At 36.5% G+C, this 23072-nt stretch overlaps 1 protein-coding gene and 1 pseudogene across 3 annotated transcripts in view; both read left to right on the forward strand.

Annotated features, from left to right (window-relative positions):
- LOC127456099 (aryl hydrocarbon receptor nuclear translocator-like protein 1) overlaps positions 1-14896 on the forward strand; it is a 36914-nt gene extending 22018 nt beyond the window's left edge. For 2 of the 3 annotated variants that reach the window (XM_051724422.1, XM_051724424.1), the window contains exons 8-17: positions 150-267; positions 772-918; positions 3129-3369; positions 4027-4133; positions 4641-4791; positions 4927-4994; positions 6393-6513; positions 6626-6716; positions 6816-6915; positions 9375-14896. In XM_051724422.1, the coding sequence (XP_051580382.1) occupies positions 150-267; positions 772-918; positions 3129-3369; positions 4027-4133; positions 4641-4791; positions 4927-4994; positions 6393-6513; positions 6626-6716; positions 6816-6915; positions 9375-9526 (1296 nt within the window). In that variant the 3' untranslated portion in view covers positions 9527-14896. The remainder of the gene's footprint in view (positions 1-149; positions 268-771; positions 919-3128; positions 3370-4026; positions 4134-4640; positions 4792-4926; positions 4995-6392; positions 6514-6625; positions 6717-6815; positions 6916-9374) is intronic. The other variant, XM_051724423.1, reaches the window with a different exon arrangement.
- Positions 14897-17002: 2106 nt separating this feature from the next.
- On the forward strand, positions 17003-22216 carry LOC127456136 (guanylyl cyclase inhibitory protein-like; annotated as a pseudogene).
- The last annotated feature ends 856 nt before the right edge of the window (positions 22217-23072 follow it).

Genomic DNA, 23072 nt, shown 5'->3' on the forward strand with positions numbered 1-23072 from the left:
CATAAGAGAGACTGTAATTTGTCTTTAAGGGCTGTTTTAGAAACTGATTTTGATTATTTACCTGAGGATAAGCCAATGAGCTGATGATGTTGAGACTGTTAGCAAAATATTAGTCAGACCATGCCATTTTTTAACATTTCTCTCCCCAGACAGAGTTAATTGGGCAGAGTCTGTTTGATTACGTTCATCCCAAGGACATCGGTAAAGTGAAGGAACAGCTGTCTGCCTCTGAACTCTACCCACGGGAGCGCCTCATAGACGCCAAAAGTAAACATACTTATACCATAATAAACAATTGTTCTCTCTATGATGTTTGTCTGCGTGCCTGTACAGTTTTATGTCTGTCTGTATTTTGTGTGATATAATTAATAAATGTACAGTATGTATACTGTATAGTGGGATCCAAAAAATCTGAGGCCACTTGTGAAAACACTTCTATTTTGTTTGTTCTAATTGAATACTGATTTTTTTTTTATTATTGCTAATTATATTTATCAGCATATCAGTATAAGTGATAAGTGGAATAAAAATTTTTTTTAAAGCTTTAATGACATGCTTTCAAGCTGGTGTGGACTCCACAATTTTTGAGCAAAACATGATCCATGTTATCCAACATGATTTGAGAACATTCCAAAGAGTATCTTGTGTGCTTCAATGGAAGCAAGAAAGTCTGACCTTTTGTACAAAGGAGTTTCTTTGTTTAAAATTGAAATTTTGAACCCCATGTGTGTTTAACCAATCCCAGTCTTTCTGTTGTGTGTTTGTGTGAAGCGGGGTTGCAGGTGCAGGCTGAGCTTCCTGTCAGAGCGGCTCGGCTTTGTTCCGGGGCCCGACGCTCCTTCTTCTGCCGAATGAAGTACAACAAAATTACCATCAAAGAGGAGAAGGACTTTCAGGCCAGTTCCTCAAAAAAGAAAGGTCAGTAGCAATGTCAGAAATGAACTTTTCTATTCAAATCACTTTATTACTGATTACTAAATTGTTTTATTATTTTCATTGAGGCTCACTTATAATGTAAGTAAAGATTTGTTGTCATAAGATGGTATTAAATGATCTTTAAGTACTCCTGTAGCTCAATTGGTAGAGCATGGTGCTAGCAATGCCAGGGTCATGAGTTTGATTCCCAGGGAACGCACAAACGGATAAAAAAACAGTATACCTTGAATGCTCTGTAAGTCACTTTGGATAAAACCATCTGATAAATGTATATGTCTCTAGCCCTCTCTCTGTGCTGTCCCCTTTAAGACTTCAATATACATGCCCACTGTGTTATAATTGGCTAACATCTTTGAAGCACAGACATCCCCAGCCAACACTTGTGGAACTGTTTTTTCCAAGAATAAATGAATGAAAACATGCACGTGATTTACAAAATCCCCTGAAAGCACTCAGTCCTGGCAATCATTAATAGCTATATGTCTCAATTTATGTGAAACACGCAATCAAACTACTACAGTTGTTCTGACTGAAATAACAATTGAAAACTGAACAAAGTCGGCCCGGGTGTTCGCCTCTGTTGTGTGGCCACCTCAATACGCATTCCATGAAATGGGAAATACGGGATGTTCACCAGTCGACGGGGGTGGGGGGGTTTGCTGCTTACATACAGTACTTAAATTACATTTGTTGCTTACTGGCATTACTGTCATGTCCGATAAGTTTCTATGCAAAGTCTGAATCATAATAGTTCTCAAAAGAATCCTTAGAGAAATGCGGCAGGGACTTTGTTGAACCCTTTAAGCTCGGATGGGCCCGCCCGCCCGCCTGTTTAAGTTATAACTTCAAAATAAACGGAACATAAAATATCACATACCATTACTTAGAGGAGGTAATTACCTTTCAAACAGCCCACACAAGGTAATCTGATGCATTGATCATTAGATAATCCACATGAATCACAATGTTACATATGGCCACCAGGAGATGGCGCCATGTAAATGACAGACTCAGTGATGCAGACTCATTGAGTCAAAAGGCACTCATTCTGTGAAATCTCACTACTAAAATCATTAATATGACTGCTCTTATGAACAATTATGTTTTATTTGTTTGGAGAGACTTTTGGACACATGGAGATGTACTTGGACACTATGATAAATTATTTTTGTGATTTTGTAAATTGTAAATAATTTTTGATTGCTTTGTTGTATCAACACACATTTTTCTCAGATACAGTTGACATGATTGGGAACAAAACAAAAGCAGTTTTTCAAAGCCACCTTATATACGCCCAGAGATAAATAATGTCAAATAAGAAAAAAAGTCAAATTTTGGCTCAAATTCTTTTTTGTAGGGTTATAAGCCTTTAATTTTGGATATGCCACGAAACACCTTCAGAGCTTCTAGTCCACTCATTCCTAACATTGGGATTCTTCAGAAGGCTATGTAGAGATGCAGTTACTTCATAACCAGGAACACAACAACGTCTGGGGACCTTACATGACATCTTAATCTTTTTCGTTGTTTAAAAGCAAACTACAGTAACAATAGTACCACTTTCAGATTTGAAGAATCAGTTCACTGTGATAATTACATATGTTGTGGAGGCGGAGCTATTCAAATGACACTGCACTGTGATGTCACAATGTAGCCAATTTCCAAACGAATTGTTTTTGAAGAGTAGAAACAATAAATGCTTTTTTCGGGCTGGAGAGGAATTTTTAAGTTAAAAAAATTACAGTATGCTTTTGTAGTAAAATGACCTCTTATATGTCAAAATATCAAGGAAAATTTGATTCATCATGACATTACCCCTTTAAGAGACAATATGTGCCTCCTAGATTTTCATGGGTATTTTTTACCCTTATGATGGCATATTTTTTCTAACCATATAAAGTTGGTTGAACACTGACTAACCATTGCTAATCAAAGTAGATTGTGGCACTCGAGAGCATAAATTTAAACTTTGCCACGTGTCACATTTAGCTCAATTCTGGATAAAAGGCTTTTCGTAATTATATGCCAAATGTTTGTCCCTATGCTTCAGTTCATGTTTTTGATTTAATTAAGATTATCTAAAAGGAAAAGAAACATGCACCTTTGGATTCTTCTTTAACAAAATATGGTGGAACATTTGGCTCACATCTCGCCTGTAAATTGACTCCATAGATGATTGATTGCCCCAACAGAGTCACAGCGGTACTGCACAGTGCACTGTACGGGCTACATGCGCACCTGGCCCACGCGCCAGCTGGGATCTGAGGGGGAGGCAGAGGCAGACAAAGACAGCTCACACTTCAGCTGCCTGGTGGCGGTGGGCTGCGTGCACCCACATACCCTCCCCCAAGCCAACGGAGAGATCAGGGTCAAGCCCACCGAATTTGTCACCCGCTACGCCATGGACGGCAAATTCACCTTTGTGGATCAACGGTAAGCTGCCTCTTGTCTCAAGATCATTATGAGGTGATCACTAAATGTGATTTTTGTTTTTGTTTTTGGTATTGACTTAACAGCAATTGCTTGTGCATATAATCATTTTCAGTATCATCACTACAGTATATACACTGAAGTAAAAAGTTTGGTTTATTTTTAAACATAATTTACATTCTTCCATAAGTGTTATTGCATGACTTGAAATGTTCTCTTAAATAGTAATAAAGCATAGGTGTCTCCAAACTGGACTGGTAATGTATGTAGATGATAAGGGGCATCTTTAAACCCGAATATATATAGTTAAACTACCCCATAGTATGTAATTACCCTCATAACCCTGTCTCACCTATCAAGAATCATTTACTGATAGTTGTAACAACAAAATCAAATCAGAGAAACTGGCTTTTGCCCTTGACCTCTACATGATGTCACTAGAGGGCAGCATGTGTTTTAGTTGAGCACTTGTAATGTGTTTTTGTCATGCAGATAATGCTTTATTTGGGAGAAATCAACCTATAAATAACTTACTGTATAGATGCCTCTGTATGTTAAGCTGGGATAGAAGAAGGTATTTTATTTTTGGAAAAATAATTTTACATGTAAACTTCAGATACTGTAAGATATTTGATTAAAAGCCACTCATATTCCACACAGAGCCACCACTATTCTGGGTTACTTGCCCCAGGAGCTGCTAGGGACATCCTGCTACGAATACTTCCATCAGGACGACCTGCCGCATTTGGCGGATAGACACCGAAAAGGTACGCTTTCACATTTACCATTAAAAGATAGTTCACCAATGATGCTCCAAACCTGTATGATTTTTTTCCATGGAACAAAAAAAAAGATTTTAGGCAGAATTTCAGTTCCATTTCATTGTATGGAAAAAGAACAACATTCTTCAAAATTTCTCCTCTGGTGTTCCACGAATAAAAGAAAGACATTCGAGAGTTTCTTGAAAGTATTTTCCAAGAAAACTGGGCAGGCTGCCTAAGAGATTTGTACAGAGAAGGACACAACTAGCCAAATCCTCATCAGTCACCATTAATCATTAGTCTTCTTTCTAAAGAACATAAGAACAGCTTTCAATGGCAGGCAGACACATGAGGCCAGAATCTCTCTGGGAGATTCTTAAATTTATATTGGATTACATGGCAAACACAAATAATTGTGACATTTAATAATCTCTCAAAGTTTCACATATTATTGTATGCTCATTCATATGCAGACTACTGTTAATGTATCATCGTTGTCACCTCTTTTTTCAGTGCTGAGGAGTAAAGAGAAGATTAAGACAAATTGCTATAAGTTTAAAACGAAATTTGGCTCTTTTGTCACCTTACAAAGTCAGTGGTTTAGTTTTATAAATCCCTGGACCAAAGAAGTAGAATACATAGTGTCAACCAACACGGTTATATCGTAAGTACCAGCATTTCATCATTTTTCTAACAAGGCATTTTTGTTATTATTCCACATCTATGTCATGAACCATCCCCAAATTTGAGACGGTTGAGATAACCAATTCTTTTGTGACTGTTTGCTCATCTGACTCAGCAGTAAAAGTAATCCAGGTGGATCAGGGGATAAAGCTGAGCAGCCGAGCAGTTCCAAGGCCTCAGAGGGTGAGTGTTGAGACCACGGGGTGTTATAAATATGTTTTGTTTCTAGTTGTGTACCTTGCATTTGTTAATCATCACAGTAGATGTTAGCCATTTCCTAACTGTCAGAAAAGTGCATGCTAAAGTAATTCTTTACAATAAGCACAATGTTGTTGCTAAATATATTTTCATTGTAATTAAATTTGCATTGCAATTATCAAAATTATTTTTAAGTTGTTTTTAACAGACCTCTTGTAATATTAGTGATGCGCCAGAAACACAATGGCCAGAAAATGGCAGTTTTAAATGAGCCTATTAAAGAAACTATTAGCCCTAAAGTTAGAATATATTTTTTAAGTGATTACACTAATTTCTTAATAATTCACACTTAAATAAGTGGTGTGACTTTACAATAACGTACAGGATCCAACGATATTTAGTGTAGATATACATGTGTCAGTGTTGATCAGTGTAATATTGACTTTAAGCAGAATATTTAAAGTGATCATGTTTTTGCTTTTTTGACACACTATTAATGTGTGCAGACAATAAGCACACAATGAGCTCAAAAATAATTCTTAAAGGGAGAGTTCACCCAAAAATGAAAATTCTCTCATCATTTCCGCACCCTCATGCCATCCCAGATGTGTTTGAGTTTTTTTCTTCTGAACATAACTGAGGATTTTTAGAAGAATTTTTCAGCTCTGTAGGCCCATACAATGCAAGTGAATGGTGACCAGATCTTTGAAGGTCTAAAACACATAAAGGCAGCGTAAAAGTAATTCATAAGACTCCAGTGGTTAAATCCATGTCTTTAGAAGCGAAATGATAGATGTGGGTGATAAACAGATCAATATTTAAGTCCTTTTTTACTGTAAATCTCCACTCTCACTTTCACTGCCACATTCTTCTTTTGTTTTTGGCGATTTGAATTCTTTGTGCAGGAGGAGAATTTATTGTAAAAAAAAAAATACATAAATATTGTTCAGCAGAAGAAAGAAAGTCATACACATCTAGGATGGCATGAGGGTGAGTAAATGATGAGAGAATGTTGGGTGAACTATCCCTTTAAACTCAGTTTGAAATCACATTTGATTTTTGACCCCATTATGCTTTCATAGTCTTCAGTGAGATTGTTGTGCAGTTGCACTTGTCCATCTGGATTTCATCATACAGAGCAAGTGCACGTGCCTCATCCAGTATAATTGTGAGCTCTTTTCTGGCAAGATATCATAAGCCTGTATTTTCATTAAATATGATTACATCTGGATAATTTAATATCCATCCTGCTTTTTCTCAAAGACGAAGTATATATTTTTGGATCTGTAGTGGTTTCTGTTCATACTTGTCTCAGATTTATATAAATACCTAGTTCTCATTCATTCTAAACACACCTGAGTTTTGTTTTGTTTTGTTTTGTAGATGATGCCAAGAAAGCCCAACAAGTTCCAATCATCCCAGGGATCTCCAGTGCATCAGGCACCATATTTTACGCTGGGACCATTGGGACCCAAATTGCTAATGAGATAATGGACTACAACAGGTAAACCAATTATCTGGCTTCCTTTGCATTTTTGCATTTGTCTTGTTTCATAGCTTGTAATATTTCATTGTGAATATCTTTTGTAATTGTAATGTCACATTGTTTTCTTAAGGATGAACTCCTCACCATCCAGTGGCAATACAAGTCCGTTCAGTTTACTGCAGGACAAGTCTCCACTGGCCCTTGCGCAGACCAGCAGCAACGTGAGTCTGCCATAGAGCAGTGCCTGTGTGTTTACAAATGATCAGTGTCATGGTTTGTTGCAGCATTCTTAACATCACAGTTGTTCCTCATGCTTTAAGGTGCCAAATGGGGAAGCAACAGACATGGAGATGCCCAGCAAGCCAATCTCGGAGGAGGAAGCGCGGGGCGGAGCCCTTACAGCGAGTGAAAATCTCATGGGTAGATGTTGCAGCATTTTACATTGATTTAGTTGTTTGTAGGATTTGGAAGATAGGCCATTAGGTGATAAATGTGGGAGAATCTCACAAAGTCTGTCAAGAAAATGTCAGGTTTTTACCAGGGGGAAACAAATCAAAAGTAAAAAAGAAATTATATTTTGCATTATGGCTTATTTTTGGACCTTTAAGATTTTTTACATTCTGACAAGTTGAGCACATGTCCTCCCCAATTCTTTATTTGGATGTATTATTTTTGGGTTTGTTTTTATTTCTTATTATTCTCATGGGGAGAATTCTCATTATATTCTCATGGTAATGTAATACATGTCACTGTCTCAATACAGAAGAGAAAGTTTAGGATGAGACTGGTCACTGGGAAAAATCATAACACTAAATATTGCAGCTTTAGGAATGGTAGCCTCGCCTTACAGTTAAAAATCACCTTTTTGATGGCAACATCGCCTGTCAGTATACTTAGAGCAGCCTGAAAAATTGTGATTTAAGCTAAAGCAGCACAATTTAGGACACCATTGTTGTCAGATCTGAAATATGTTATTTGATCATAATCTTGACCAACCATTTTTCAAGATTTCGGTCTTTCCCCATTCAAGTAGATAGGATTTGAACTTGTATCCCGCTTGTATGCAATAGAGAAACAGAAAATAGCTGCCCAGAAGCGTTACCAACATGCCCACCAAGTGACCTGGCTTTTGAATACAAATTCTGTGTAGACACAATGAGTATTTTTTAATTAATTATAATTAAAGGGTTTCCACAAGCATGGAAATCTTGTAAATATCCAGGAATTTTAAAATTGTGATTTCTAGGCCTGGAAAAGTAATGGAAATTCAAAAAATCATTAACCTCTTCAACTCTGCGGACCCCCAAACCTGTATCATTTGAAAGCTTAGAAACTGAACTTTTCATAAACAAACCATCACTTCTGAATTTATGTTACATAAAGGCCTGAAAACATCCACATCGCAAACCAGCGCCACCTAGAGGTCATGTGGTAAAAATATTAATATGAATATAAAAGTCTTTCAAATAGCACTTACATAGGAAAATCATATCGTCGCTGTTCGATGAAAAACACGTATCTCCACTTTTGGCAATTTTGACTTTTTACCATAGACAGAATGCACCGAATGACCTCTTCCTACTGTTTGAACTGTGCATTGAAATAACCAATGAAAAGATGTTTAATCAGGCTGTCTGTTTAATAATTAATTGTTCGCTTGTTAATGAGAAAAATAGTTTTTTCATGCTCTTGAAAAATTTGTTTTTTGGAGATATGTGTTTTTCATCAGACAGCGACGACATATCAAATGAAAGCTCTCATTCTCAGGAAAGCCTTTTGTTTTCTCAGGAAAATTATTTTGTTGCCCCAATACCACAGTTCAAAAGATTTTCAAAAGAATCACAAAGTGAAATATGTTTTCTGCAAGACATCAAATACAAACATCTCTTTTCTGCGCCGAGCACTGCTGCTGTAAACCCCAAGTAGCTAAAAACTTAATATCTACCTTAGATACCTTTACCTTAGGCAGTTTTCTAAAACAAATTAGCCATTTTTTATTTGTCTGTTAGCTTGTTTTTGTGAATAATCCAATGTTTTATCTTAGATGTCCAGAATAAAATATGAGGTCCAGCAGGAAAAGCATGCTTAACACATTATCTGAAATATATGTTATCGACTATTGATGATAAAATGATACATCATTGCAAAGGGAAGTATCTCAGCTTTATATTGACACCTAGATTGAGCTTCTAGTCCACTCAGAGGCCGAGGTATTTGATGAAACAATGGGGGTGGTGTATGAACTGAAAATTAGACTGAATGGGTATGGACGAGCACATCTGTGAGGGCCAAAAATGCATTTTTGCATACAGCACCACCTGTATTTTAGATTGGCATTTTGTGATGGAAGGTGATAGAGGAAAAATTGTCTAGCTGCCATCTAGTGGAATAAAACAAGACTTTTTGGAGGGAGATGGCGGACAATTAGTCCACTGTATGTGTAAATGGTGAGCTTTTAAATTTGAGTGTGAAAAATTACAAGTGGCAGCCCAAAAATGCTCCAGAGTTGAAGAGGTTATAGTAATGGAAATTTCTTGTGAATTAATCTTTTGTTGTTAATATCTCAGAATTAAAAAAAAATACTTGTACAGTAATCACGAGCAACTGGAAATCTATGTATTGATCTAAAGGAGTCGAAACCACAAATTTTATTTATTAAATTTATATGACACATAAATATTAAACAAAACAAATTATGAGGCAGTGAGAATAAGAATCTTTGCTTTCTATTTTTGTAAACTATGTGGAACTAAAGATACTGCACCGATTACTTTATTTATTTATTTATTTATTTTTTTTACCAAACTTTTATTGAATTCTTTTAGAAAGAAATGCCACTCACTTCTCTCCACTATATTTCCACTGTTTGTGTCCTCCAGAGGGGAGCTCTCAGATGGATCTGGAGGGGGTTCCGGGGTTAAGCGCTCTTAGTACTGACGAGGCAGCCATGGCGGTCATCATGAGCTTATTGGAGACCGATGCCAATCTGGGTGAGGCTGTGGACTTTGACCAGATGCACTGGTCTCTGTGAACACACGGCTCCAACTCCAACCTTTTTCCTTTGTTTTTAAAGACCCATCTTATCTGGAGCTTTTTAAAAGAACCATCCATTCATTCTCACCAGGCAGCAGGCCTTTGACAATTCTCGGGCTTTTTATGTTTTAATTTATTCGATTTTTTTTTTAATGCGTCTGGACAAGCTGCATGGCAGATCATCTTGATGACTACCCCTGGTGAAGGAGAACAGAAGGGAACAGAGGTGAACAGAACTCTTCTCTCACTTGGTTTCTGAATACCTTAAGCTGAGTACCTTAAGCAACAGGACCAGGTTTTATTTGGTCTGGTTTGCATTTCTTCAGCTCAGCTCAGAGGTCACTTCTGCCCCCTTGGCTAGGATCAGAACGGAGAAGATTCATGGCCCATTTTGCCATGTCGAGAAACATGCCCCAAGCCATAAGGCAAGAACCCAAATCATCCACTGTCTCCAGTGGTGTAAGGGTTTCGAAACTATTTCCTTAGTCAATCAACACTTGAACTATGTATCAATGCATTGAGGAAAAGCTGGACTGAGATTTTTTTATATAAACATATTGGGATTCCTTTGGCAAGGGAAACCTGGTAGTTATTTTTCTTTTAAAGCTGAAGACATCTTGAATTCTATGTTTTATGATGAACAAGAACGGAACAATGCAGGGGGGGTGGGGGTGGGGGGTGTATTGCCGAGCGTATAGTTATTTGTCAAACTGAAGTACTTGAAAGACTGTGTGGAAATATTGCAAAATTGAGAATCACCATTAGGCCTGATATTTTTTCCCTTCCTGGTCTATAAACCTGTGTGTGAATGTGTGCATTTCCCTTAAATATTTTGTGCTGCCAGTGCTACACTGCTCTTGAAATAGTGTTGTAGATCTGCTGTTGTTAAGACATGTTTGCGTGAGAGGAGATAAATTACAGGTAAAATGGTGATGGAAACTCGGGGCAGAAGTCCAACAAATTGTTCACAAATAAGGGCAGGGTCTCTCAGGGAACAACGGCATGATAACCCCTTCTAAAAATTATTTATAAAACTCATCAGCCAAGTACCACTTTTTTTACACTTGGCAATAATTTACCCCAAAATGAAAATTTTGTCATCGTTTACATGTATAACTGTATTTCTTTTTTAAAGGATGTCCTGATCACTGATTTTAATGCAGTGGCAGTTGATAGTGACTTACTTTTAATAAACCTAATGCATACAATAGGTTTTGGTGGGAAATTACCAGAATTTAAATTTTTACAGTGAAAATCTCAACTTCTGCCATGGCTCTCCATATGAAGTGCATAAAAGAAGCGCATTTAATGTGTTCACGCAAGAACTTCCGTTGTTTTTGCTTTCGCAAGGTTAAAGCGTAAGAAGCGAGCTTCTCGCGTGCATTTATGAATGCACATAGAGTGACGGTGGAAGGTAAGGTGTTCACTGTAAAATAACATTAATCACGGGTTGTTTGGTAATCATTTAACGGGACATCCTTAAAAATTCCCCCTTTTGTGTTCCGCAGAAGAAAGAACATCATGAAAGAACAAGTGTTTGGAATGACATGATGGTGAGTAAATGATGACAGAATTTTCATTTTTGGGTGAACTGTCCCTTAAATGATTTCAAGTGTGAAAGCCCATGTTAGTGTTAAGATGGTGTTGAAGACTTGTTGAAGGTATTGCATGCCTATGTGACCAGCATTTAGCAGGTGAGTGTTGTTTGAACTCCATATTATGGAATGATATCCCATAATCCTGTTTTAAATTAACATTACCCAACTTCAGAATACTAAGAATACTAGTGGTGATAGGGAAATATATTTGTTTATCTTCTTTCTTTTTTTTAACACATGTTGTCACACAAATCTCAGTCATGAAGACATCTAACTTAAAGAAACAGTTCACCCAAAAATGAAAATTCTGTTATACTTTACTCGTCCTCATGTTGCTCCAAACCTTTATGACTTTCTTCTGTGGAACCCCAAAAGAGGTGTTTTGAAGAATGTTCACCCTGCTCTTTTCCATAAACCTGAAGAATATAGTGACCAGGGACTGTCAATCTAAGGACAAAAAAAATACATAGTACATATGACTTGTTTAAAACTTGGTTTGAATTGTCATTGATTGCTGCATGTCTCTAATCTGGTTGTGTTGTGCCAATATGCAGAAGAGCAGAAGTGATTTGGGAGCTACGGTTTTCAGTGAATTAAATTTTGGTCTGTTATATGGCTTCAGAAGTCTTGGAATATACCGCGCAAGTCATGTGGATTACTTTTAAGCAGTGTTGGTTGTATACAGTTAAAAAGTAATTTGTTACTGTAATTGAATTACTTTTTAAAGTAATGTAATTCTTGTAATCAGATTAGAGTTACTGACTTTCAGTAAAAGTAATTACTTTTAAGTACATTACTTGTGGTAAAGCAATATGTATAAAATATTCATGTATGTCTGTTAGTGTTTCTGTTACATTTGAAGGGTGTGCGACAGTGAATTAGGGGAGAAAAATAGACATTTTGAATATAAGTGGAAACCCAAAAACTTTTCTAGGAAAAGTGATTTAGAAAGTAATTTGTAAAGTGATTAGTTTTTAGATTAAGTAACCATTAAAGTGATCTGATTACATTTTATATAAGTCATTATTCATTTGTTTTACTTTTCGGGTGCTTTTTGTGCTTTTGGAGATTGACGGCCCATGGTCCCTATATGTTTTTATGATTTGGAAAAGAGCAGCGTGAATATTCTGCCTAACTTCTACTTTTGTGTTCCACAGAAGAAAGTCATATGGGTTTGGAACAATATGAAGGTGAGTAAATGACAACAGAATTTTCATTTTGGTGTAAACTATCCCTTTAATTGAGTTAAACTGAACAAAAGAGACCCAAGAATATGTTTTCACAAAAACATTAATAAATTAATCGCATGGGGGCGGGGTGCTGGGTAGCTCAGTGAGTAAAGACGCTGACTACCACCCCTGGAATTGCGAGTTTGAATCCAGGGTGTGCTGAGTGACTCCAGCCAGGTCTCCTAAGCAACCAAATTGGCCCGGTTGCTAGGGTGGGTAGAGTCACATGGGGTAACCTCCTTATGGTCGCTATAATGTGGTTCGCTCTCAGTGGGGCACGTGGTGAGTTGTGCGTGGATGCTGCAGAGAATAGCGTGAAGCCTCCACACGCGCTATGTCTCCATGGTAACACACTCAACAAGCCATGTGATAAGATGTGCGGATTGACAGTCTCAGACGTGGAGGCAACTGAGATTTGTCCTCCGCCACCCGGATTGAGGCGAGTCACTTCGCCACCACGAGGACTTAAGAGCACATTGGGAATTGGGCATTCCAAATTGGGGAGAAATAAAAAATAATACAAATAAAAATTAATCACATGATTTAAAAGACTGTATACTTTGCTGCAGGAGTATTCAGCCTATTTTCACAAAGGGCTAGAATCTTGGAAACATATGCCAGCTAATTTTGGCAAAATGGTGTTGGCTATTGGAAGTGATTGTCTTAAATCAATTGCCCTTTCTTATAACTTACAACTCTTCTTATAACTCCCTATTTATATATAAAGTATGATAATATGATTCTCTTTCTATTTCACTCTGTCTCTTGTTTTCCAAAAAATATTTTCTGTCATCTGACTTCCCCAGGAAAAACTCTGTAAATTCATATTTCAGCATGGCGTTGTCAGATTTTGCACATTTTCTTCCTAAATTCAGCTTCTCTTCTTACTGGTGACTTTTTGTTCAAAGAGGATCAGCACACTGACCTGCTTTACTGTGATGGTGCAAATGTGCCACAGGAGTCTAATGGCCTTGCGCAATGGAAAGTGTGATTCTTCTCAATATACCAAAGCAATTTGACCGCAGAGATATTTCAAGTACCCTTAAAGGTATAGTTCACTCCAAAATCAAAATTCTGTCATTATTATTCACTATCTTTCTTTAGTGAAACAAAAGGAGATGTTTTGCAGAATGTTCAGTCTCGGTCACCATTCACTTTCATCAGCAAATAGAAAGTCATACAGCTTTTGGAACAACATACAAATGTTGACAGAATTTTATTTTTTGGTTGAACTATCCCTTTAACGCTCAGCTGCCCTGTGTTGTCAGATGTGTTGTAATTCTGCGATGATGGTGTGAGCTGCTTTTTAAAAGCCAAAAAATGTCTCCATATCATCTTGTCAATACTGTCACATGCTGCCAAGAGCTTACTTGAAGTGAGGAATCAACCCGCCCCATCCAACTGCATGTAATCCCACAGAGAAATAAATTGCAGAAAAAAAAAAATGACTGCACACTATTGATTTTTATCATAAGTAAGTCTTGCCATGATCCCTCTGTAGCCCTAGCTTGGCTTTCCAAAGGGGCATTTCCTTAAACGTGACTGAAATATAATGGGATCAACTGTAATTGCTTTGTGACTAGGAAAAGGCTCATGTCACACAGATGGCTAGATGTATTGGCCAATCAGAATCCTGGTAAGATGGCCAGTGTGGGTTTTTATTAGGCAGTTGTAGCCTTAAGCTCAAGAACGGCTGCTCTGTCCACCCAAGCATTGTGTATAAGCATTGAGCTGTGCCATAACTGCAGGCTGGTCCTAAAAGATAAAGAGAAAATTGTGATTTTTTTTTTATTTTTTTATTTATTTTATTTGATCATATTTTCATTTATTGTTTCAATTGGAATCTGCATTTTATGCATCCACTCCCCTGCATAGTGTCACTGGTGTTAAATGTGACTATTCTTTTTTGAAGTGTCGTTCTGCAATTGCACTTGGCAGAAATTAAGTACTGTACTTCATGTAGAACCACAGTTCTTTTCCCCTTCTACTGCCTTTGTCCTAATTTCACATGTCTCACTCTGTGTAGCCTAAACAGAAATTGTCTTGATTTTGTATTGTTCCACTAATATTCATGCATGCCTTTTTTGTGTATCCTTTGCTTATCTTTTGTTTCTTTGTTGTTCTGTTAGTTACCTTAGTGTATTGGATAAAGGTTTTTGCCTTACAAGACACACAAAGACAGAACAAAGAGTGGTGTAGATACTATAAAGACTGTTCATCTACTTGGGTCTTATTGGTTCATGGTTCATCACTTCCATGAATATCTTGGTTGGGGAGCAGCCATTGGGTTAAGCTACAGGTCTGCATGCATGCAACACCATGTTGCTCTTTCAAAGCCTTTGAAAAAGGCTGTTATGGAACGGAGGTCTTGTTCAGACAGGTTCCCCTTTGTCTTTTGCTTATTTCCTGCCTCTTTTGTTTATCAAGTATTTGTATGACGACATCGCTGCTGCTGTCAACAGGTCTGGGTTGGCGCAGAGACTCCATCTCTCCGTGCTGACATGTAAAAAGATTCTTTAATAAACATTAGTTTCCTGTAAATGTGGTCTTTCGTGCATAAGTGTATGACAACAAATTACCATCACAGAAATGCTTCACATTACGAGACAGGAAATCTAACACTTAAACTTTCTCCTTCACACTACTTAGACTGTTCCAGTTTATTGTGGTTTAATCAGTTGTGAGAGCAACGCTGACTTAAATGATGGATTTCAATAAACCACAATCTTCCGCAAGCATCTTTGATTGCTTTTATAAACATCCCCATTCAGAGTTCCGAGAATATTCTAGATGTCTCAGCTACATGCATAAAGTGGTTTTTACTATCTGATAACTGGGTCACCAACTCCTTTCACAAGCAGCTGACACACATTTTTAGATACTTATAAAGAAAAATAAAACTGCAAGCATAATCTTATATGATTTAAGAAGTACTGCTGGGATTAGAAAACAACTTACAAAAAGTGTCCCATGATTTAATGAAACATACACCAATGTTATGATAGTTTAACATTTTCATTTTGTTTCAGTGTAAGTTAATTTTGTTTTTTTAGGTTTAGTTTTTGTTAGTTTTTTAGTGTTCTAGATTCACTTATATATATATATATATATTTATATTTTAGTTTTGGTATTTTTAGTATTACTTCTAGTATTATCACTATCTTGTGGCATATTCATGTTTAATAAAGGCAGGTTGTAAAGGTTTACAATGTTATGCTATATAATATCATTTATTACATGGCTCTCTGGAATACTCTATTCTGATTGGTCAACTGTGCCGTGTAGCGGTTTAATATTTCTGAATAACAACCGCACATCCAGGGATTAAATGAAATATCAGACCGGTCATCCGGGTATTGCGAGTCATCTTTTCTACTTCTCATATCACTCTGCGATCTCTATAAGTAAGCTAATAATTTCAACTCAATGTTTCATGCCCATTCATTTACTTATTTGGCAATTAGTCTTGTAATAAGTGGGATAATGAGCAATCAGTCATTTTTGCTAAATAAACTTGAATAGAACTCTGACGCAAACATAGTTGGTCAGGCTGGCTTAAGAGGGGTTTTGAATAGTATTTTTTAGCTGGTCAGGCTGGTCTGAGCTTGCTTACCAGCTTGGCCAATTAAAACATTTTCAAAACTCCCTCCACAACCAGTCAACTGACCAGTCTGGGCGACCATTTAAAATCAGCCAACCAGCAAGCTGGTTCTCTCACATATAACATCATTAATAAATATTTCATGTCCATTTATTTATTTGGTAGGTAGTCATGTAATAATCGGGCTAATGTACTACCCCGCTTACATGGCTACCTACAAAATAAACAAATAAATAAATGGACACTAAAGCTGAAGTATGTAGCCTTTTCTGTGTTAAAATACTTCCTCCTATCCCAGCTTAATATGTCATACATAGGTTAATTTTCTCGAAAACTGTGAACACTCCCCGAGTCCGAATATCCATACTTCCCTGCTATATAGTATGCCAGTGGAGTATTTCCGAAACCATAGTATTCATAAGAGAGTAAGCGAGAAATGCCCGGATTTAATGCTGTATACAGAAAGAACGTTGCTCATTGTGCTTATATGGCACTTGTTTAACTGAACTTGAGTGGATTATTTTCACGGTTGTTGTTGTCACATCATATATTCTGGTCATGGGACCATGCGTACGTTCCCGGATGTTAGTATGTCCGAATTCTATTCATACTGCCTCTCGCATACCTAAAGAGCGTAGTGTTTTACCGGCCGAGAAGTGCGTTTCTCATCAAATACATACTGTGACAGTAAACGGTTTCGGACGCAGGGACTGTGTTTCTGTTGCGCTATAAAAATTGCTCTGTTTGTTTCGAGTGATCCGCTTCGACACGCCCCAATAACGTTACTCAACCAGTGGCGTTAGCTGGGGGCGGGACTATCTCTTTGTTTAAACAACAGTAGACGAGGTGCGTATTCAGAAAGCTGCTTTGAAAACAAAGTTTATTTTTGCAATTCCGTTTGGTGGTGTAGAAATTACATTAGCTTTAAATGTTGATTTGCATTTAAATAATGATATTACGCGAGTAACAGTCTCTAGAAACCGCTGATTTCTGAATTCTGTTGGTGTTTATTGCCAACTTGCCAAATAAATAATAAAATGGACATAATGGGTGCTGTAAGTGATTTTAGCCCTTCTAACTTCCACGAGAGTGAGCCCTTGATTTAGCCACGCCCCCTTTTTTCCCAAAACACCGCACCGATACCGTTGAAACCGATACAAAGCATGTTCCCACAGTTGTCCAACACAACAGTAGCGAAATAGAGTCCTCAACTGACAAACTAGAAATCAGAATATTACATTATGCCTTAATAATTAGCTACAACAACAGCACTATGAGAACGCGCAAAATGATTGACAGGCAGAAACCTTCATTGTCTGCAGCCACATTTTTGTTTGCTGTTTATAAAGTCTAGAGCTGTCACAGAGACTGGTGAGATGTCTCATGACACTTATTTCAGTGATAATTTTCAGGGAGTAGGATTTTTTTTTATTATTATTATTATTATTATTATTATTATTTATTTATTTATTTTGCATACCTTTCCTAAAAAAAAAAAGAAATCGCTTACGCGCCTTTAAATATTGATTTGAGTCTAATTAGCTTACTTGCAGAAAATGCAGTCGATATTTTTTTTTTATTTTAGTTAACAAAAATATTTTCATTTAGTTGTTATTAAAGATTATATTACTGACATATATTCATGTGTCTCTGAATGTAGGTGTCTTTGAGGTAATTAAATGTGTCACCCTCCTGCCTGCAGCCCTCCTGTGGGGAGAATACTTGTGTTTTATTTCAAAGATGCAGGACAGCCAGGGTAAGAATGATTAAGTGAGAGAGAAGTAAGCTGGGCTCTGCTATATACAGTATGTGTCACTGTGCTTGTTAATTTTGTTGCACTGATGAAGATGGGACAGGCTTCAACATTACCCTGCAGAAAAGGTGGTACCTATGTCACCAAGCTTTACGAATGGTTCAGGTAAGTTTGCAGAGTATTAACTAGGTTGTTGTGCTATAACTACAGCTGATACTCGTTCTTTAGGGCAGTCTGGATTATAAAAGATCACATTCTACTTGGCAAAGCCCTACTATGTCATCAGGATGCTTTTTTATGCATACTAGCTCACAGTACACTACTTGTAGGTACTTCCTCCTAATTCATTATACGAGATAATATATAGCCATGAAGCATTGGCAGGATGGGTCATGCCATCTATGTGATTTATTTTATTTTTTATTATAGGCTATAAAATACTAACTATTTATATAAAACCATAAGAAATGTATCTAACAACATAACTAGGTCACGTGCTTGTTTAAACAAGAGTCCTTTTTTTATTTTGACCTTTTACTGTTGCCAACATTATTCCTGTAATATTTCCTGTTGTGACGCACATGATAAGACAATTGCTCTCGATTGCATTTTATTTTATTTTTTTACCATTGTGCATAATTTAGCTGTGTTTATAAAACATCCTATAAATAATGTTGATAGCACACAAGGTCTTTAATAAGGATGTTGTTTTTGGAATTTGTACCTTTCTTCTACAGTAGACGTGGATTGATTCTAGGAATATACTGACATGCTTTTTTATAGTCAGGTGCTCTTTGCCCACATGTAAGAGAGGCAAATATGTTTTACAGAACAAAAGTTAAGAAATGAATATGATTTTGTTAAATTAAGTGGAATGTATTTAGAACTGACTTCATACATCCACTAAAATTACTTTGTGACCAAGTGATTGCAGAAATTGCTTAGAAAATTTTTAGTTAGGAAAAGATTTCATTGTCATTTATTTGCAGATGCCACTTGGTATGATATTTTGTTCTAATGCAATGAAATGTATGGCTTAAGTGCACTGAAAAAAGGGAAAACAGCTTTATTGAAAATACTTAACCAGTACACTTAAAATCAAATTAATACGTTAATGTTTGACATAAGAACATAGTTATAGTGCATAAAGTCCAAGTGATATTCAACACAGTCATCAGAAAATGATATGATCACACTGCTATAAACTGTTCAGTTGTATTCAGACTTCTAACGGACAGTGTTCACTCAATGTGATTTTTACTGCTTGCTCAATTAACTTTTTTTAAATGAGCTAATGCAAGACAATTCTTTAGCATTTGATCTCAGCTTAATTTTATTGTGTACAATCAAATGTTTTGGGACTACAGTATGTGAATAATATTTGTTACACTACAATGTATTGCTGAAACCGGGCAGGGGATTTCATGCTTGTCATACAGTACATAGTATATATATATATATATATATATACCGTATATATACACAAATATATATATAAAGTATACTGTAATGTGCTAAAGTAGCTTCTTGCTAGCTTGTAACAAGCTGCAAGGTTCAATGGAGTTATTTGAACAGATTAAATTTAAGTTAGGTTAATTCAATTCATTTAGGTTTTCTCTACACAAAGTACTTGAGTAGAGCCTACATTTTAATTTCATATCAAAGAAACTAATTTTCATTGTGTGGAACCAATGTCCACTATTGAATTATTTTCAGTGTGGATGTAAACTTTATATACTGTGTTCTGATCATTAACACTAAACTGATAAACAGCAGGGCTGTAGCTAGGAATTCTGTGCCCCCTCACTTTTGTTTTGTTTCATCAGCAAAAAACGTGTAATAAAAATATTAGAAACTGGCACACTGACTTGAGCAATAAGAATCATACCACAGATCTCTAGCCAAATAATCTATAGATTGTTTAGTTGTTTAGGATCTAAATATTCATATAAAATTATTGATTAATATCAGTAGATAAAACTAGACTTTATTGATTTCAATTTGATAAATAAAAACACACATATTCGTTACCTTACACTTCTATTCCTCTTCCTCCATCTGGCAGGAAATTCTTGAACGAGTGTCCCAGTTGGCTGATCACCCTCCATGAGTTCAGACGTCATTTCTGTAACGGAACCATGGGAAAAGAGTCAGCAGAGTATGCAGAGCAGATATTCCGCACGCTAGATAACAATGGGGTATTACAGAGCTCACAAACCACAGAAGCCTGCACATGTGATGGTTTAAGCCTAATGTTTTAAGTAGAAGCCTCTGCAAAACTCATTTAAGGCATGTCAACTTGAAAAGGGAAGAGCCATAACACAGAGAATATGCTGTTTCTCCTGACATGCACTGTGGTCAATGCAATTATATTTCGTGCAGTGTTAAAATTATGTTATTTTAATTCATTCAACAATTAGGCCTATGCTAAACCAATATTCACTTACATAAATACTGTTTGACACAAGTCAAAAAATCCTAAATAAATGCTAATGGGATTAAATACCGTAACTAATAAGAATCCTATAAGATCCTACCGGATTTCATGGAAAATCTGGAAAATGAACTAAAAAATAAATTCAGTTTTTCCAGGATCACAGAATTTGTTCCAAATTATGCTAGAAATTCCATTAGAAATGCTTTAGGATTTTTTTTTATCATTATAAAGGGTGTGACATGATTAAGTGCCATTTAGCAGGATGGAGTCGTGGACTTCAGAAAATATGTGACAGCAATCAGCATGTTGATTGAGGGTTCTTCAGTGGAGAAGCTTTGCTGGTCCTTCAAACTCTTTGACAGATAAAGATGGAGCCATCACACGGTCAGAGATGCTTGAAATCATGCAGGTTGATAACAATACTTTTAAGGGATAGTTCACCCAAAAATTTAAATTCTCTCATTTACTCACCCTCATGCCATCCCAGATGTGTATGACCTTCTTTCTTCTGCAGAACACAAATTAAGATTTTTAGAAGAATCTCAGCTCTGTAGGTCCATACAATGCAAGTATGGTATCTAACAAGTGGCTAGAAATTTGAAGGTCCAAAAAGCATATAAAGGCAGCATAAAAGTAATCTATTAGACTCCAGTGGTTTAATCTATGTCTTCTGAAGCGATATGACAGGTGTGGGTGAGAAACATATCAAAATTTAAGTAATTTTTTACTAGAAATCTCCTCTTTCAATTTCACATTCTTCTTCTTTTGTTTTGGGCGATTCTTTTTTTTGTGTGTGTGCATATCACCACCTACTGGGCAGGGCGGAGTATTTATAGTAAAAAGGGATTTAAATATGAATCTGTTTCTTACGTACACTTATCATATCGCTTTAGAAGACATGGATTAAACCACTGGAGTCTTATGGATTACTTTAATGCTGCCTTTATGTGCATTTTGGACCTTTAAAGTTCTGGCCACCATCCACTTGCATTGTATGGACCTACAGAGCTGAGATATTCTTCTAAAGATCTTCGTTTGTGTTCAGCAGAAGAAAAAAAATCATACACATCTGGGATATGAGGGTGAGCAAATGATAATTGAATTTTCCTTTTTGGGTGAACTATACCTTTAAGAACAGCATTACTTGCTATTATAAATCGTTTTTGTTCTCTTTTACTTATTTGAGCACTGTTCTAGATTAAATTAAAAAGTTAAATTCATTGCTCCACTAGAGGGCAACATTTAATCATAATTTGTGGTGTGTCTTGCCTGTTCTCAGGCTGTGTACAAGATGAGTGTAGCTGCCTCACTGACCAAACGTGATCCACTGACTGCTGAAGAGTGCACCAACAGGATATTTGTGCAGCTGGACAAAGATAACAATGGTATGGTATCAGACTCTTCTTTTTACTTTCATACGTCATTTCACCCACTCTTGGGTGATGATAGTACTACACTAGCAGGAAGTGACAGTGATGGAAAAGACATATGGTGAATCTCCTTATGTCATTCTTTTCTGTTCTCTTTCTGTCTCTATAGCCATAGTCGGTCAAGAGGAATTCATTGAAGGCGCATTGAATGACGAATGGATCAGAGAGATGTTGAAATATGATCCAAAAACAGTGAAGGTGGAAAGGCCTCTCAAAGGCCATGCAGTACTCTGAAGCTTTAGGCTTCTTTGGATACAGCATAAAGTATATAATGACTACTAGATTCTACAGCATATATTCTGAAAAAAAAAAAAAAACTCAAACATGAGAAGTTGAAGCATTATTCAACTCTGTTTGAATTAGATGTAGAGCTATACATTTACACGGTCAAATCTGATTTCTACTGCTGATGTATTGTGAAAACAGATATACAGATTCCTAATACCTGAAATGAACACACTTGAAATGATTTTGTTATCTTTTTGGCTGTATCATAATTTGCTTCTCATTACTGGTCAGTAACTTTCATGCAATATTGTTAATGCACATTGCTAAAGTACAAATTCTGAATAGCTGAATAATTGATACTTTGTTATTTTAAAGGGGTCATAACATAATCTTTGTATTAACATTAAACATTATCATTATCTTAATTAAACTTAACATTATCTTCCCTGAGGTCCACTTAGAATATTAGTAAAAAATTTTACAAACAGAATGTTAGTACAAACAGTCATAGTTTAGTCATATATAATAATTTTCCACCCTGTCTCTGGCCCTCTGGCTGAAACACTCGGTTTTAAGCTGCCTGGCCCTTTAAGACTTCAGTGTAAACGCCCACTGTTGTGATTTGCTAACATCAAGCAGCCCTTCCAATGCAGGCATATTTAAAATGCAATCCGAAGAAAATGAACAAACTTCACACAACACAAAAAACTAAATTTCAGGGTTAACACATAAGGTATATCCAACATATTTCATCTGAATGTATCAAACTGTTCACTCAAGCAGCACCATAAACTATCAAGCAGTCATGACATATGAAATATTCATGAAAGAAATTGGTTACTTACATTTTTTTTTTTTCATTGCAAAACTTAAAACATATTTTGTCTGTTTCACAAGCAATCCACACTGAAATCTTCAGTGATGTTGGGTGCTTCAGTCTGCTTAAACAGGCCAAAGCAGAGATGCTGGTCTTCACATCTCACATTTTCCTGGTCTGTTTACATACAGGACTGCATGTGTTTCTCCCAGTCAGTGGCAGCAGCAGAATGTTTTTAAAAGTTGCACTTGTACCGCTCTTAAAAGAGACAGCGCAGCTGAATGAAACACAATGGGGGATCCTTTTAAGAGCTATAACTTAACATTGCATCTTTTAAAAGCGGCATGAGATGAATGATAATGGTCAAAGCTGTTCGTCTAGTGCACGTTTATGTAGAAAAACATTTAAATCTAGACAGGCACATGAATGTGTCCTGTGTAAGTCCACTTTG

The sequence above is a fragment of the Myxocyprinus asiaticus genome, chromosome 18, assembly GCF_019703515.2.
Source record: "Myxocyprinus asiaticus isolate MX2 ecotype Aquarium Trade chromosome 18, UBuf_Myxa_2, whole genome shotgun sequence".
Taxonomy (NCBI): Eukaryota; Metazoa; Chordata; class Actinopteri; order Cypriniformes; family Catostomidae; genus Myxocyprinus; species Myxocyprinus asiaticus.